The following is a 15,186-nucleotide window of genomic DNA, read 5'->3' as shown; positions in this document are numbered from 1 at the left end:
GGGGATTGTAACATCGAATTGAATGCAGGACAGGCTCAAAGGGCTAAATAGCCTACTCCTATTTTCATGACAATGATAATACTGCAATGTCTTAACAATATGAAGATGATTAGCCAATTAGAGATGGGTGGGGTGTTTGAGGCTGAAAATTTACATGGGGACCACGCCCCAGGATGAATTTACCTGGGACTTCTGTTGGTGAATCTGCCAAAGCTCATGGGTTAGAGGAAATCCTAATTGCTTTGCTGAGGTGGTGAACCCAGATTTTATTCAGCTTTATTGATCAACTTGCTAAAAGTAGTGAAGGCATTTTTGCTATGTATTCATGAAAGAAAAATTGAAAACTGGGCTAGTGAAAGAAAACCAGCTAAATTCTTCAATTTTTCTATTGATTTCAGCATAATTCCAAATATTCCAGTTCAGTTAACCTATAGGAGTGACTAATATGTTCCTCGGATCTAATCTCCCAAGTCTGCATTAAAATTACTTATTCCATTTTCTAAGGCTCCAGTGTGCATTAAGATGGGGAAGACCAATGTAGAATTACACTGGAATTTATTTTGCACATGAACCCTAGGCGCATGATGCTGAATTTAGATTGTTCAAATGACCCACATTCATTAATCTGAAAAACAATAAGGAATTATTCTGCCATTCACCTAAATAAACTGCGGCATTTGTTTAAAAAACACTCAGAAAAATGCCACTGCAGTAATTTAGAGATGGCTCTTTTTGAAGATCACCAGGCTGTGTGCAATCTACATCTCCTTGCAGAAAAAAAATTATCCTGATATTGTGGTTAAATTGTGTCTTTCTTGATACAACCAATCTATATGATTTAGATCTACGGTAGATGCTCATTTGAATTTTTATCTCAAGAATGAGGTTTTTTAAAAACAAAAAGGGGTGTGTATTTTAAGTTACTGGAACTGTGATAAAGGCTTTCAGTTCTAAAGTAGAAATTATATTTAATGAGTTGCTACATGTTCTTATGCTGGGAATTCATGCTCCCAGCTATAGTTAGTTACTTATACACAGATTTCTAGACTTGTATTTAAAAAGGCAATATATAAAACATCTAATCACTGGCTCCTTTGATAACAACACAAGGAGACAAAATGGATTAATCACCTGCTTTCCTAGATTAGCATCTTTGAAAATTACCTTCTGACAAAATAAAGCTTGGGTGTACCCAACTGTTTCCAAAACACAGTTCATACGACGATCACCTGCTCCCACGGCAGAAAGTGATGCATATTGAACCATTTGGATTTCTTGATCTGTCAAGGGTGACAAGATAATAAAGGTAATGGGTTGGGGGACTCTCCCAGACGTTGACACAAAGGAGAGAGACTTTTCAGTAATGGAGGGGTACCAAATGTGTGAAGTCAAAATGTAAATTAAATCTGCTGGGGAGGGTGCATTCTATTATAAGGAGTGTTGCTAGTTGTGTATACACAAAGTCCAAAAGCAACCGTGTGGAATTATACAGTTCACAGCTTATGGTAAAATCATAAAGCTATGCATATTGTTTACATAGAATGTTTTCCACATGGCATTTGCAGCACAGAATAAGGCCACTCGACCCAACTGGTCTATGTCAGTGTTTCCCCATTTCAGCCTCTTCCCACCTTATCCATTTCCAGTAAAAGCCTTCAACATATCTATTGCTTTTCCCCTCATGTACTTATCTAACCTCCCCTTAAATGCATCTATGCTATTCGCCTCAACTACTCAGTGTGATAGCAAGTTTCACATTCTAACCACTTTCTGGGTAAAGAAACTTCCTCCTGAATTCCCAGTTGGATTCATAGTGACTGTCTTATACTCATGACACCTACTTTTGAATTCCACAATTCCTTGCAATTAATAGGGCTCTTTATTGGTGTTTGCAGGAAAAACAGAAACAAATCCAAGAGAGTATAGTTAAAACTCCGTTTTGTATTAATGCTATTATTTGAGAACTGCAATGTACCACAATTACAATATGTCAGAAGGTTGTGTTTTTATTTCCCCTGTATTTATGCTTTTTTTTTTAAATGATCCCCCAGTACCCATGGAAATAAAAGGCAATAGCTCTGTTATGTCAGTGGCCAATCATTCCACCTTAGGGAACATTTCCAGTAAAAGCCATGTAAGCTGACAAAGTTTTGTTGAATGCAGTTTGCTTTATACTGGTTAGATACTCGATCACCAGCACCAATCTCATTGATAAATATGTCAAAATCTTGAAAATGGTGTTAGAGGTATGATATCACTGTTCATTTCTTTATCTCTGGTAAGTCAAAAAATAAATGGATACATGGATACAACATTGGCTGAGGGATAGAAGAGAGAGTTGTGGTGAATGGCTGTTTTTCAGATTGAAGGGAGATATACAGTGGGAGTTTCTCAAGCTTCAGTAATAGCACCGTTGCTGTTCTTGATATACATTAATGACTTGAATTGGGGGTAGAAGGCGTATTTTCAAAATCTGCACTTGATCCAAAATTTGGAAGCATAGTAAACGCGGAAGAAAATAGCAGCAGACTTCAAGGGAGTCTAGATGGGCTGATGAAATGGGTGGACAAATGGCAGCTGAAATTTACCCCAGAAAAACGTGAGGTGATGTATTTTGGTACGATCATTTCCTTTGTGTTGAAAAAGCATGACCACAAACTTAAACACCAGGGGCAGAATTTTCCCAGATTTGCACTAAGTGCGGCAGCGGGCAAGTTAAATGACGTTTTACCCGCCGGCCGCGATGGCGGGTTTACAGGCTATATCGTCCCAATCCCACCTCATTATTTATGCACTCCCAGGAAACATGTCGTTTCCATGGTGGGTGGGCTCTCATTCGCCCGCCCGCCATCACCCTGGCCACTGCATCATGCCGGGCATCATGTTTAAAGTCCAGCCGCAAGTACACATGTCAGTGCTTCCAGCTCACCACTGCTGCATGGAAGACATGGCCCTGAACCTGAAAAAGACGGCAACAGTTTAATGACGGGTCTCTTGAGCGACTTTTGGATGCCGTGGAGGCCACTGAGACGTCCTGTACCCCCGCTCTGGTTGCAGGATGGGCAGCAATGTGTCCAATCCGGCTTGGGAGGTGGTGGCAGCGGTGGTGAGCGCCAACACCCTTCAGAAGAGGACAGCCACCCAGTGCCGCAAGAGGATGAATGATCTCTTCTGTTCCGCCAGGGTAAGTCACTCTTCTCACACTCTCAACTCACACACTCACAAACCCATTACACATCCACAGGGCCCTCACTCACTGCCAGTTCAAGGGACGTCACCAGTTGCTCTCTCACACTCACTGTCATTGTCCTCAACCCATCCATGCGACCACTCACCACCCACACAGGCCAGGTATACTTGTCATCTGGCCTGGCAGGCGTCCTGCTTACACTTTCTCCATCTTTATCCATGCAAGACAAGTTGGCACACACAAGAGAGAGAGGTCGCAGACTGGTGGCTGAATGGCCAAAATCAAGGTCCTCACGGACTTTGAAAACAGAACCATCCAGCTGGCCGGCAATGACTGGGACCGGTCCTGTGCTGACGTGAGGTTGGCGCTGTTCTACCAAGTGAGGGTCCAGCAGTGCAACATCCATCAGACAACCATGCCATGAGTGATGTGTCCTGTTTCACAGGCTACTGCCATGCACTAATTATCTCCCCTATCTTCCGCAGGCACATCTGCCACACAGCTCACAGAGTCAATGACCCAGGGCCTCCAATCAATCCCGAAGAAACTTCTGACAAGGAATAGGAGGCACCCTCCCTGAAGTCCCGCCACAGTCCTCCACCAGCGCAGAAATACACACCTCAGTGGGACCTAGCTTTAGAATAGCCTTGGGATCACAATCTGGTGAGCACATCGCACTTTCTGATCCACAGCAGGCGGAGGCAGGGACTTCCCAGGTGTCCGGCACTCGGAGGACTGCTGAGGGCCAGAAAGTTACTGAGTCCGAGTCAGATGATAAGCCTCTGGACTCAGTCATGTTACAGTTGCTGGAGCTGCAAAGGCAAGTTCAGGAACATCAGGAAGGGATGTCCGCTGCACTCCTCAGGTTGCAAGGCATGATAGAGGAGTCCCTCTGCCAATGCACCGAGGTCAACACTGGTAGGATGGCGGCCCCCATGAAGACCTTGGTCCATGACTTCGCTCCTGCACTGCTGTGTGGGCTCAACTCCATCGCTGATGCCATAGTTGGCCTTCAACAGTGTGTACGCTAGAGAAGTGCTGGGCAGCTTGATCTCACTCCAGCTACCCCAGCTCCTCAAGGAATCAGCCTGGGGCCCCCGGGCACCCTTAGGGAGGAGGATCAGCAGGTACATGCTCCGGGCCCATCCATCCAGGTGACTCTGACACTGTCCGGCCCATCCGAATCCCCTCTTCCTGTGACCTCAGCAGCTCCAGCTCAACGGGCTGAAGAGATTACCACAGAGCAGAACCCTGAAAGAAGGCTGGGGGCTTCCAAGTCTCAGCCCTCCAGAGGACGCTCACCAAAGTCATCACAGACAGGGCGTCACAGTCAACAGGTTGCCTCCACCTCCACTGTGGATGCCCGGGCAGCACCAAGACGTAGTGGCAGGGTTGGAGTGATTAAGGAGAATTAGTCGCACAGCCTGGGCACGAGTCTTAATCACTTGAACATAATGTTCACTATTGTCAGTAAACTCCCAAGAATGTCTCCCTGCCTATGGCTCCTTGTTCTGATGAGCAGTGTTCTTGTCACTCAGATGTGAAACTTTTCTGCACAAGATAAAAGGCAGGTGTCGCAGTCCAGAGCCTCTTCCCTGTGCTCTGTGCAGCCTTCAGATCAAAGCGATGGTCCAACCTCACACTCCCTAGAAACATTACTGGTGCCTGCACCTCGGCGGTGCTGGTCATTGCTGCCAGAATATAGTGGGCAGGTGTCACAGAGTTCTCTCATATGGTGTGCTCTCAGCACCTTTAAGGTGGCGCTGGCCCCATCTCTTCAGCATCTGTGACCACTGATGCTGTGCTCTAGTTCCTGAAGGGCTCAGGTACTGAAGGTGGACAAAGCATCAGATGCTTCTAAAGTTTCATGTATCTCCAAGATATGGCCCTGATCACAGAGCGCAAGCAAGCTGCCCTTGGCCAGACAGGAGCCAGAGATTCTCAGAGGCTATGTGAAGATCTACGGAGTGTCCTCACTGCATGTTGTCATCACCCTCCTGCAATCGAGCGACTATTAGGGCCTCCACTGCGTCTCCATGACAGAAGCATTCTCACAGAGGATATTCACACTGCCATAAGCCAGACAGTAGTCAAACGTTCACAAATGCGCTGTAAGGATCTATGGAGATACCTCGCTGTATGTCATCATCATCCTTCACAAATCTAGCAGCTATGAGGGCCTCCTGAGCGCATCTGCCTCATCTAGCCAGTGCGAGGGCCTCATCCCCCATCAACATCGCCTTCGAGGACTTCCTCAGCCTCATCCCCGTCGGCGTCCTCCTCATCGTAAGAGATGTGCAGCTCCACCATCTTCTCCTCAGTCCAGCTCCTCTCCCCGTTGCAGTGCCAGGTTATAAAGGGCACAGCAGGTGATGATGATGCGTGACACCCTCTGCGGACTGTATTGCAGGGCTCCACCAGACCGGTCCAGGCACCGGAACCGCATCTTCAGCATCCCGAGGATCTGCTCCACTAAGGTGCGAACTGCAACATGAGCCTCATTAAACCGTCGCTCTGCTGCAGTCTTAGGCCACTGCACGGGTGTCATCAGCCACGGCCTCTTCGGGTAGCCCTTGTGCCCGAGGAGCGATATTTGCAGCTTCTGTGGACCTTGGAAGACTCCAGGGATCTGTGACCGACTGAGGTCGCAGGCGTGGTGCACCCTCCCTGGAATCCGTGCGTACACCTTCAGGATGCGCTTCTGGTGGTCGCACACCAGCTGCACATTCAGCGAATGGAAGCCCTTGTGGTTGATGTAATTCGCCGTGTGTTGCGATGGAGATCTGAGCACCACAGGAGTGCAGCCAATCGCACTCTGAACCTGTGACCTGGGCGAATCCAATTGCTCTTGCATCCTGGCTGTCCTGGTCCCAGGCAAAATGCACAAAGTTGTGTGCCCTCGAGAAGATGGCATCCGTGACCTCATTTGTGGGTGGAAGCTTGAGTGATCCTACAGAGGTCACCTGTGAAGCCCTGAAAGGAGCCACTAACCTAGAAATTGAGCGCTGTGGTCACTTTCACAGCCACTGGCAGTGGATGCCCTCTATGTTCCCTTGGCGTCAAGTCCTGCAGTAAGTGGCAGGTGTGAGCTACCAGGTCCCTAGACATTCACAGTCTTTAGCGACACTGGTTCTCGGTCATCTGCAGGAATGAAAGGTGGTGTCTATAGACCCTGGGTGTCACTAGGCACCGGCCTGTGATGGCTCGCTGTGGCTCTTGGGCAGCGTGTGTGGGAGCCCTAGCTGCCCCTTCTTCCTGAGGTTGCTGCTCCTGCCTTTGCACAGCCAGGAGCTCAGCCACTCTCTCCTCCATCTTCATCGCGCTCTATAGGCCATCAGGCATAAAGCTAGTTCACCAGGCTCCACGAATCTGATGTACCCATCCTGCAAGATGAAAGAGTGGTTAGCATGGGTGTACTAAGAACCTGCCCTGGTTAAGTCTGATGGCCCCTTAACGCTTCCTGGAGAGTGCTGGCCACCATTTGGATGGCCAGAGATTAGTGCGCTGCATGGCTGCCCTGTTAGCTTGAACCATGGGGGAGACTGGGATGGTGACATTGCAAGGGTCTGTGAGTGCCTGCAGCAGAGACTGCTCCATGGCCAGCTATAGTGAGGAGATTGTGCAAAGTGTGCAATCCAACTGCTCTGTGGTCCACTAAAGTGCTCATGAGTTTGCAGTCTGTGCCAGTGGCCCGGGTGGTGGCGGGGTGGGGGAAGCTCTGGAGAACTTGGTGGCACTTTGCTGCCCTTGCGTTATTTGAGTGGGCAGATAAGCTAGGAGACCAACCTCAATCATATCAATGTGGCTGCGCCTGAACTGTCTGAGCTGCAGAGGAATGGTCACTTTCTACAGGTTTCCTGAATGCGTGGCCACTTCCCTCGCCCACCCTATCCCCCACCCCAAATGCTTGTGCGCTATATTCAACAGCAGGGCTGCCCTTGTTCCCACTTCCCCCCAGCCCCCCGCCAGAAGTCGCCTCAACGGCAGGACTGCACTTGCCCCCAGCTCCCCCTCAGCCTCATAAGTCAACTCAGAGGCAGGGCTGCACTTGCCCCCCGCTCCCCCTCACCCTCACCCTCAAAAGTTGCCTCGGAGGCAAGGCGGCACTTAACCCCAATCCCCCCCCGGCTCCCCTGAAGCCTGCAAAGCAACAGGTGACCCTGGCGAGCTCTGCAGAACGATGCTGCGCGCTCACATCCAGTGCACAAGTGCACGTCACCTCTGTGCTGTTGTGAAACACATCGGCGTGCTTTCCCGCTGACGTGGACGGACAATCCAGCGGGAGTGCAAGATCCTGGCGGGATGGCCTAGTAATGATATGCTCCTGTATTACAATGAGGTTCCTGACGACTGAAGGCAGGAAACGCGGCCCGCCACCGGTGGGCTGAGCGGAAGATCACGACCAGCCTTCCCGCTGTCGTGAAACCGTTCACGCCATATTGTCCGCTCACCCCCGCCGCCAGCGGGCATGGAAAATTCTGCCCCGGGTCACAGTTCAACATGGTTTAATCACATTGAGGATAGCACCCTCTTGTGTATTATTTGTGTTGGAGTGTTTACGCTGTGTCTAGTTTGTTTTTTTGCTTTTGTTTTAGGATATTTCTGTTTCAATATCATGTTTGTAAGCATTCATTAAATTTGTTGATGCCTGTTTGTTGTGGTTTAGTGCGATATGTTTTCTCCGTTGTGTGTTTTTGTTTATTATAGTGGAATAATAAGTGTTCAAGTTACTAAATAGCAGATGCATTGAATTGTAAAGCAATGTATTAGGCCGTGTTCTCCATATTTGACAGGAAAAAAATGTAAGATTTACAGTGATATTGTGTCTTATCATGTCTTAGAAACATTCTGAAGTATTTTCCATACAATAAATTACTTTGTAATACCTTACCATTAAGTAGACAAATAACAAGATCCCACACACAGCAAAGGATCTGAATTAATTTGTTTAAGACAGGGATATTGGCCAAGCACTGGGAGGTAAATGTCTTCTTTGAATAGTGCCATGGGATCTTTTACGCCCAGCTGAATAGGTGGATGAACCCTCAGTTCCAAAAGAAGCCCCCAAGAATGTGGCACTCCTTCAGTAATGCACTGAAGTGTCAGCCTAGACTATGTGCTCAAATGTCAGCCTGCCCCACAGACAAAACATGCTGCGGGCGGGCTAAATCTGTGGCAAGTGGGGCTTTGGCCCCCCCATTGGAGAGGAAGTCCTGCCCTCAGGAGCTGCCAGCCCGTCTGATTGGCTGGCAGCTCCATCAGGCCTGGCAGCGCCAAGAGCTCTATAGTGGACGTTGCCGGGACTGCAACCACTCCCAAGAAAAAGGCCCAATGGATCTCGGAGTGAGATAAATCGGGGTATTGGGGAGGGGAGGGTTTAGCCAGCTTAAGGAGGGGGGGTGGGGTCAACTGGCTTGTTGTCAAGCTCATCTGAACCTTGATTATTTAGTTACATAAGGTGGGCTGTTGGCTTTGGCACCCACCCATCTACTGTGCTAAGACAATGAGCTGAAGGGTGGGTGGGAAGGTGGTGGGCTGGGTACCAACCATATTTTACGTGCCCCGCCCTCCCGCCAAAAATACGCCTGGCAGGGGCACGTAAAATCCAGCCCCTGGAGTGGGCTTAAACCCATAAGCTTCTGACTGAGTTGTAAGCATGCTACCAAATGAGTGAGTTACCTGGTGACATTCATGGTCTGTTGCTACGTATGGTTTTATTTATGGTTTTCTCCTTGTTTTGCCTGAGCTCAGAGTGACTGATTTCTTTCCTAGCAATTAACCTAATACATTTCCTTTTGAATGAGTGTATGTGTCGTGCCTTTGCTTTTCTGTATGCTAAAGGACAGCTCTGTAACGTTACGAATTTTGCCGAACTTCATGCCTTGTTCAGTCACTCATCCTTTTTGCAGCCTGATAAAGTTTATGTAAGGGGTATACGTGCATCGGAAGCAGTTCAGAGAAGGTTCACAGAGCTCAATTCTGGGATGAAGGATAAAGTTATCTTGTGAGGGAAGGTTGAGCAGGTTCGGCTGACACTTGTTGGAGTTTAGAAGAATGAGAGGTGATCTTTTTAAATTCATTCACGGGATGTGGGATTCGCTGGCTGGGCCAGCATTTATTTCCCATCCTTAGTTGTCCTTGAGAAAGTGGTGGTGAGCTGCCTTCTTGAACTGCTGCAGTCTGTGGTGTAGGTACACCCACAGTGCTGTTAGGAAGGGAGTTCCAGGATTTTGACTAAGTGACAGTGAAGGAACGGCGATATATTTCCAAGTCAGGATGGTGAGTGACTTGGAGGGGAACTTCCAGGTGGTGGTGTTCTCATCTATCTGCTGCACTTGTCCTTCTAGATGGTAGTGGTCATGGGTTTGGCAGGTGCTGTCAAAGGAGCCTTGGCAAATTCCTGCAGTGCATCTTGTAGATGGTACACACTGCTGCTACTGTGCGTCGGTGGTGGAGGGAGTGAATATTTGTAGATGTGGTGCCAATCAAGCAGGCTACTTTGTCCTGGATGGTGTCAAGCTTCTTGGATGTTGTGGGAGCTGCACTCATCCAGGCAAGTGGGGAGTATTCCACCACACTCCTGATTTGTGCCTTGTACATGGTGGACAGGCTTTGGGGAGTCAGGAGGTGAGTTCTCATCGCACAACTCCTAGCTCTGACCTGCTCTTGTAGCCACAGTATTTATATAGCTAGTCCAGTTCAGTTTCTGGTCAATGGTAACCCCCAGGATGTTGATAGTGAGGGATCCAGTGATGGTAATGCCATTGAACATCAAGGGGCAATGGTTGGATTCTCTCTTGTTGGAGATGGTCATTGCCTGACACTTGTATGGTGCGAATGTTACTTGCCAATTGTCAGCCCAAGCCTGGATATTGTCTAGGTCTTGCTGCATTTGGACATGGACTTCTTCAGTATCTGAGGAGTCACGAATGGTGCTGAACATTGTGCAATCATCAACGTACATCGCCACTTCTGACCTTATGATGGAAGGAAGGTCATTGATGGAGCAGCTGAAGATGGTTGGGCCAAGGACACCTGGAGCTGAGATGACTGACCTGCAACAACCACAACCATCTTCCTTTGTGCTAGGTATGACTTTAACCAGCAGAGAGTTTTCCTCTGATTCAAAAACTCCAGTTTTGCTAGGGCTCCTTGATGCCACACTCTGTCAAATGCTGCCTTGATGTCACAGGCAGCCACTCTCAAATCACTTCAGAAATTCAGCTCTTTTGTCCATTTTTGAACTAAAGATGTAATGAGGTCAGGAGCTGAATGGCCCTAGGTGTCAGTGAGTAGGTTATTGCTAAGTAAGTGCCGCTTGATAGCATTGTTGATGACCCCTTCCATTACTTTACTGATGATGGAGAGTAGATTGATGGGGTGGTAATTGGCCGGGTTGGATTCGTCCTGCTTTTTGTGTACAGGACATACCTGGGCAATTTTCCACATAGCCAGGTAGCTGCCAATGTTGTAGCTGTACTGGAACAGCTTGGCTAGGGGCACGGCAAGTTCTGGAGCACAAGTCTTCAGTACTATTGCTGGAATATTGTCAGGGCCCATAGCCTTTGCAGTATCCAGTGCCTTCAGCTGTTTCTTGACATAATGTGGAGTGAACCAAATTGGCTGAAGACTGGGATCTGTGATGCTGGGGACCTCTGGAAGAGGCCGAGATGGATCATCCACTTGGCACTTCTGGCTGGAGATTGCAGCAAATGCTTCAGCTTTATCTTTTGCACTGATGTGCTGGGCTCCTCCATCATTGAGGATGGGGATATTTGTGGAACCTCCTCTTCCAGTGAGTTGTTTAACTGTCCACCACCATTCACGACTGGATGTGGCAGGACTACAGAGCTTAGATCTGATCTGTTGGTTGAGGGATTGCTGAGCTCTGACTATCACTTGCTGCTTATGCTGTTTGGCATGCAAGTAGTCCTGTGTTATTGCTTCACCAGGTTGACACCTCATCTTTAGGTATACCTGGTGCTGCTCCTGGCATGCCCTCCTGCACTCTTTATTGAACCAGGATTGATCCCCAGGCTAGATGGTAATGGTAGAGTGGGGGATATGCCGGGCCATAAGGTTACAGATTGCGTTTGAGTACAATTCTGCTGCTGCTGATGGCCCACAGTGCCTCATGGATGCCCAGTCTTGAGTTGCTAGATCTGTTCGAAATTTATCCCATTTAGCACAGCGGTAGTGCCACACAACACGATGGAGGGTATCCTCAATGTGAAGGTGGGACTTCGTCTCCACAATGACTGTGCGGTGGTAATTCCTACTGATGTTGTAATGGACAGATGCAACTGCGGCAGGCAGGTTGTTGAGGATGAGGTCAAGTAAGTTTTTCCCTCTTGTTGGTTCCCTTACCACCTGCCGCAGATGCAGCCTAGTAGCAAGTCTTTTAAGACTTGGCCAGCTCAGTCAGTAGTGGTGCCACCGAGCCACTCTTGGTGATGGACATTGAAGTCCCCCACCCAGTGTACATTCTGCACCCTTGCCACCCTCAGTGCTTCCTCCAAGCGGTGTTCAAAATGGAGGCGCACTGATTCATCAGCTGAGGGAGGGCGGTACGTGGTAATCAGCAGGATGTTTCCTTGCCCATGTTTGACCTGCTGCCATGAGCCTTCATGGGGTCCAGAGTCGATGTTGAGGACTCCCAGGGTAACTCCCTCCAGACTGTATACCACTGTGCCGTCACCTCTGCGGGTCTGTCCTGCCAGTGGGACAGGACATACGCAGGGATGGTGATGGTGGCGTCTAGGACATTATCTGTAAGGTATGATTCTGTGAGGATGCTTATGTCAGTCTGTTGCTTGACTAGTCTGTGAGACAGCTCTCCCAATTTTGGCACTAGCCACCAGATGTTAGTAAGGAGGACTTTGCAGGGTCGACAGGGCTGAGATTGCCGTTGTCATTTCGGTGCCTAGGCCGATGCCGTGTGGTTTGTCTGGTTTCATTCCTTTTTTTTTTCCTTATTGAAACATTTAAGATTCTGAGGGGGTGTGACAGGGTAGATGCTGAGAGGATGTTTCCTCTTGTGGGGGAATCTGGAACTAGGGGGCACAGTTTCAAAAGAAGGGGTATCCCGTTTAAGACAGAGATGAGGAGGAATCTCTTCTCTCAGAGGGTCGTTAATGTTTGGAATTCTCTCCTCCAGTGGAGCCTGTGTCATTGAAGATATTCAAGACAGAGGTAAGCAGATTTTTGATTGATAAAGGAGCCAAGAGAACAGACAGGAAAGTGGAGTTTTTGCTACATCAGATCAGCCAAGATATTATTGACTGGTGGAGCAAGCTCGAGGAGCCTGAAGGCCTACTCCTTCTCGTATTTCTCATGCTCTTATGTACATACTGGATCAGGAATGAAGGGCTGAATATTATGGGGGTGGGGGCGGACAGCACGGCTCAACCCCCCCCCCCCCCCCCCCCCCCCCACCCCCAACGGAGGCAAAGTCGTTGTGGAGCCGACCCTTTCCATGCCAGCCCACCCTGCAGCCATAATGCACTGCAAGTGAGTAAACAAGGGCCGAGTGGGAGGTCCACCCCTCACTGGAGCGGAAGTCCCTCCCTGTGGAGCTGCTGGCCAACCAGAAACAGGTAAGTCCGGGGTCTTGGGCAGGGAGGGTTCGGGCAGGTTGGGGGGTGGGTAGGCGTGGATTTAAGGCTGTGGGCGGGTAGGAAGAAAGGAGGGGTTCTATCTTAGCCCGAAGCAGGTATTGTCCTCAGCCCAACCATCTTCAGCTCCTTCATCAATGACCTTCCTTCCATCATAAGGTGAGAAGTGGGGACGCTCGCTGATGATTGTGCAATGTTCAGCACCATTCGCAACTCCTCAGATACTGACGCAGTCCATGTCCAATGGACAATATCCAGGCTTGGGCTGACAAGTGGCAAGTTAACATTTGCGCTGCACAAGTGCCAGGCAATGACCATCTCCAACAAGAGAGAATCAAATCATCGCCCCTTGATGTTCAATGGCATTACCATCACTGGATCCCCCACTATCAACATCCTGCGGGTTACCATTGACCAGAAACTGAACTGGACTTGCCATATAAATACTATGGCTACAATAGCAGGTCAGAGGCAAGGAATCCTATGAAGAGTAACTCACCTCCTGATTCCCCAAACCTGTCCACCATGTACAAGGCACAAGTCACTAGTGTGATGGAATGCCCTTCACTTGCCTGGATGAGTGCAGCTCCTGCAACACCCAAGAAGCTTGACACCATTCAGGACAAAGCAGCCCACTTGAATGGAACCACATCCACAAACATTCACTTCCTCCACCACCAATGCACAGTAGCAGCAGTGTGTGTACCATCTACAAGATGCACTGCAGAAATTCACCAAGGCTCCTTCGACAGCACCTTCCGAACCCACGATCACTACCATCTAGAAGGACAAGGGCAGCAGATAGATGGGAATACCACCACCTGGAAGTTCCCCTCCAAGTAACTCACCATCCTGACTTGGAAATATATCGCCCTTCCTTCACTGTCACTTGATCAAAATCCTGGAACTCCCTCCCTAACAGCACTGTGGGTGTACCTATACCACATGGACTGCAGCGATTCAAGAAGGCAGCTCATTGCCACCTTCTCAAGGGCAACTTGGGATGGGCAATAAATGCTGACCCAGCCAACGAAGCCCACATCCCGTGAATGAATGAAAAAAATGTTAAGACAATTTTAAAAGGAAACTAAACAAATTATTGAAAGAAACAACAAAATGTCGAAATGGATGAGCATCTTCCTTTTCTGAAGGCAAAAGGTTTCAGAATATTTCTTTTAAGTACAGTCATCCTCTGTTTGAAACTGCTGCTTCATGATAGTCAGAACTACAAATACTAAAAATATAATAGAAGCAGTACGACACAACACCATCTGCAGTTAAGGAACATTTGAACCTGTGAGTCCTGAATTTAATTCTGGGTGAGCTAGAAGTCCCCATAATGATGCCGATGTGAGGCCTGCACCATTTTAACTCTTGTGCCTTGTTACCATGTTCCAAGATAGACTCTCACTCTAATGAAGTGGAATCTCTAGGTGGCGGGTGAGTGACAGTGGGATTTTTCCCAAAGGAACAGTTCCCAGCATTACAGTGAGTGTTGAGGGGTGGTGGTTCAGAGGGGCTCGCAGGCAGACGAAAGAATCCCAGCACAAGGGATTCCCAACATTCCCTGAGGGAGACAGGCAGAGGACTCCTGGACCACAAGGAAACCACCCAAAAATGTAATTTTATTTATTTACCTGGGCCTCGTCTGGCCAGACTCTTGCTGACTGCCAGGTTTCACAGGTCACTCTGACAATCATTACATGACCCATTGTTAAAATAGTGTAAATTTCAAACTACATCATAGGACTCCGATTTTGCATAGTTATGAGGTGCTTGTCTGCCCCTGGCGAGCACTTATGATGCCTTTCAAAACCCAAGAGTTAAAATGGTGATGGGCAATAGCACAGCATGAATATGGCGGGAAGAATGCAAATCCAATATTTACCCCTCGCCCCCCCACATTCTTGTTGACTGTGAGATGTTAAGATCTGCTCCAAAATATCTGAGTTGTTAAATGGTTGTGTTCAGATAATGAACGAAAGTACATTGAAAAGAGTGTTTATCGTTGAGACGCATGGAATATATTTTGACCCTTGTCCATGCCTAACTATGATGCTAATTCAGTGTTCAATTGATTAACCTATGTTATCTTGTTGCTAATGATCTACAGGGCAGCTGAAGAAATGGCTATATGGCAGGACAAAGCTATTCCTGTTACCGCACAGACCATAGACTCAGCAATTGAATGGATAAGGAATCTTCACCATATGCCAGATACTAGCAAGACAAGTTCAGTGGAGGCTGTGTTACAAGCAACGAGTGATAATACTGTGAGATTTGGTTAATTTGGGTGGACCATTTCCATTCAGAATTATATTAGCATACATTACTAAATGACAATTCATAAAACATCCTACAGCGAAAGTGGATATTAACTGA

General features: G+C 48.1%; 1 protein-coding gene across 1 annotated transcript in view; it reads left to right on the top strand.

Moving 5' to 3' along the window:
• Positions 1-15,186, top strand: part of LOC144683101 (von Willebrand factor A domain-containing protein 3B-like) — a 216,376-nt gene that overhangs the window by 17,242 nt on the left and 183,948 nt on the right. The window contains exon 5 of the mRNA XM_078546118.1: positions 14,918-15,077. Within this exon, the coding sequence (XP_078402244.1) occupies positions 14,918-15,077 (160 nt within the window). The remainder of the gene's footprint in view (positions 1-14,917; positions 15,078-15,186) is intronic.

This window comes from Cetorhinus maximus, chromosome 7 (assembly GCF_964194155.1).
Source record: "Cetorhinus maximus chromosome 7, sCetMax3.hap1.1, whole genome shotgun sequence".
Classification (NCBI taxonomy): domain Eukaryota; kingdom Metazoa; phylum Chordata; class Chondrichthyes; order Lamniformes; family Cetorhinidae; genus Cetorhinus; species Cetorhinus maximus.
This window is presented reverse-complemented; position numbering and strand designations above follow the sequence as displayed.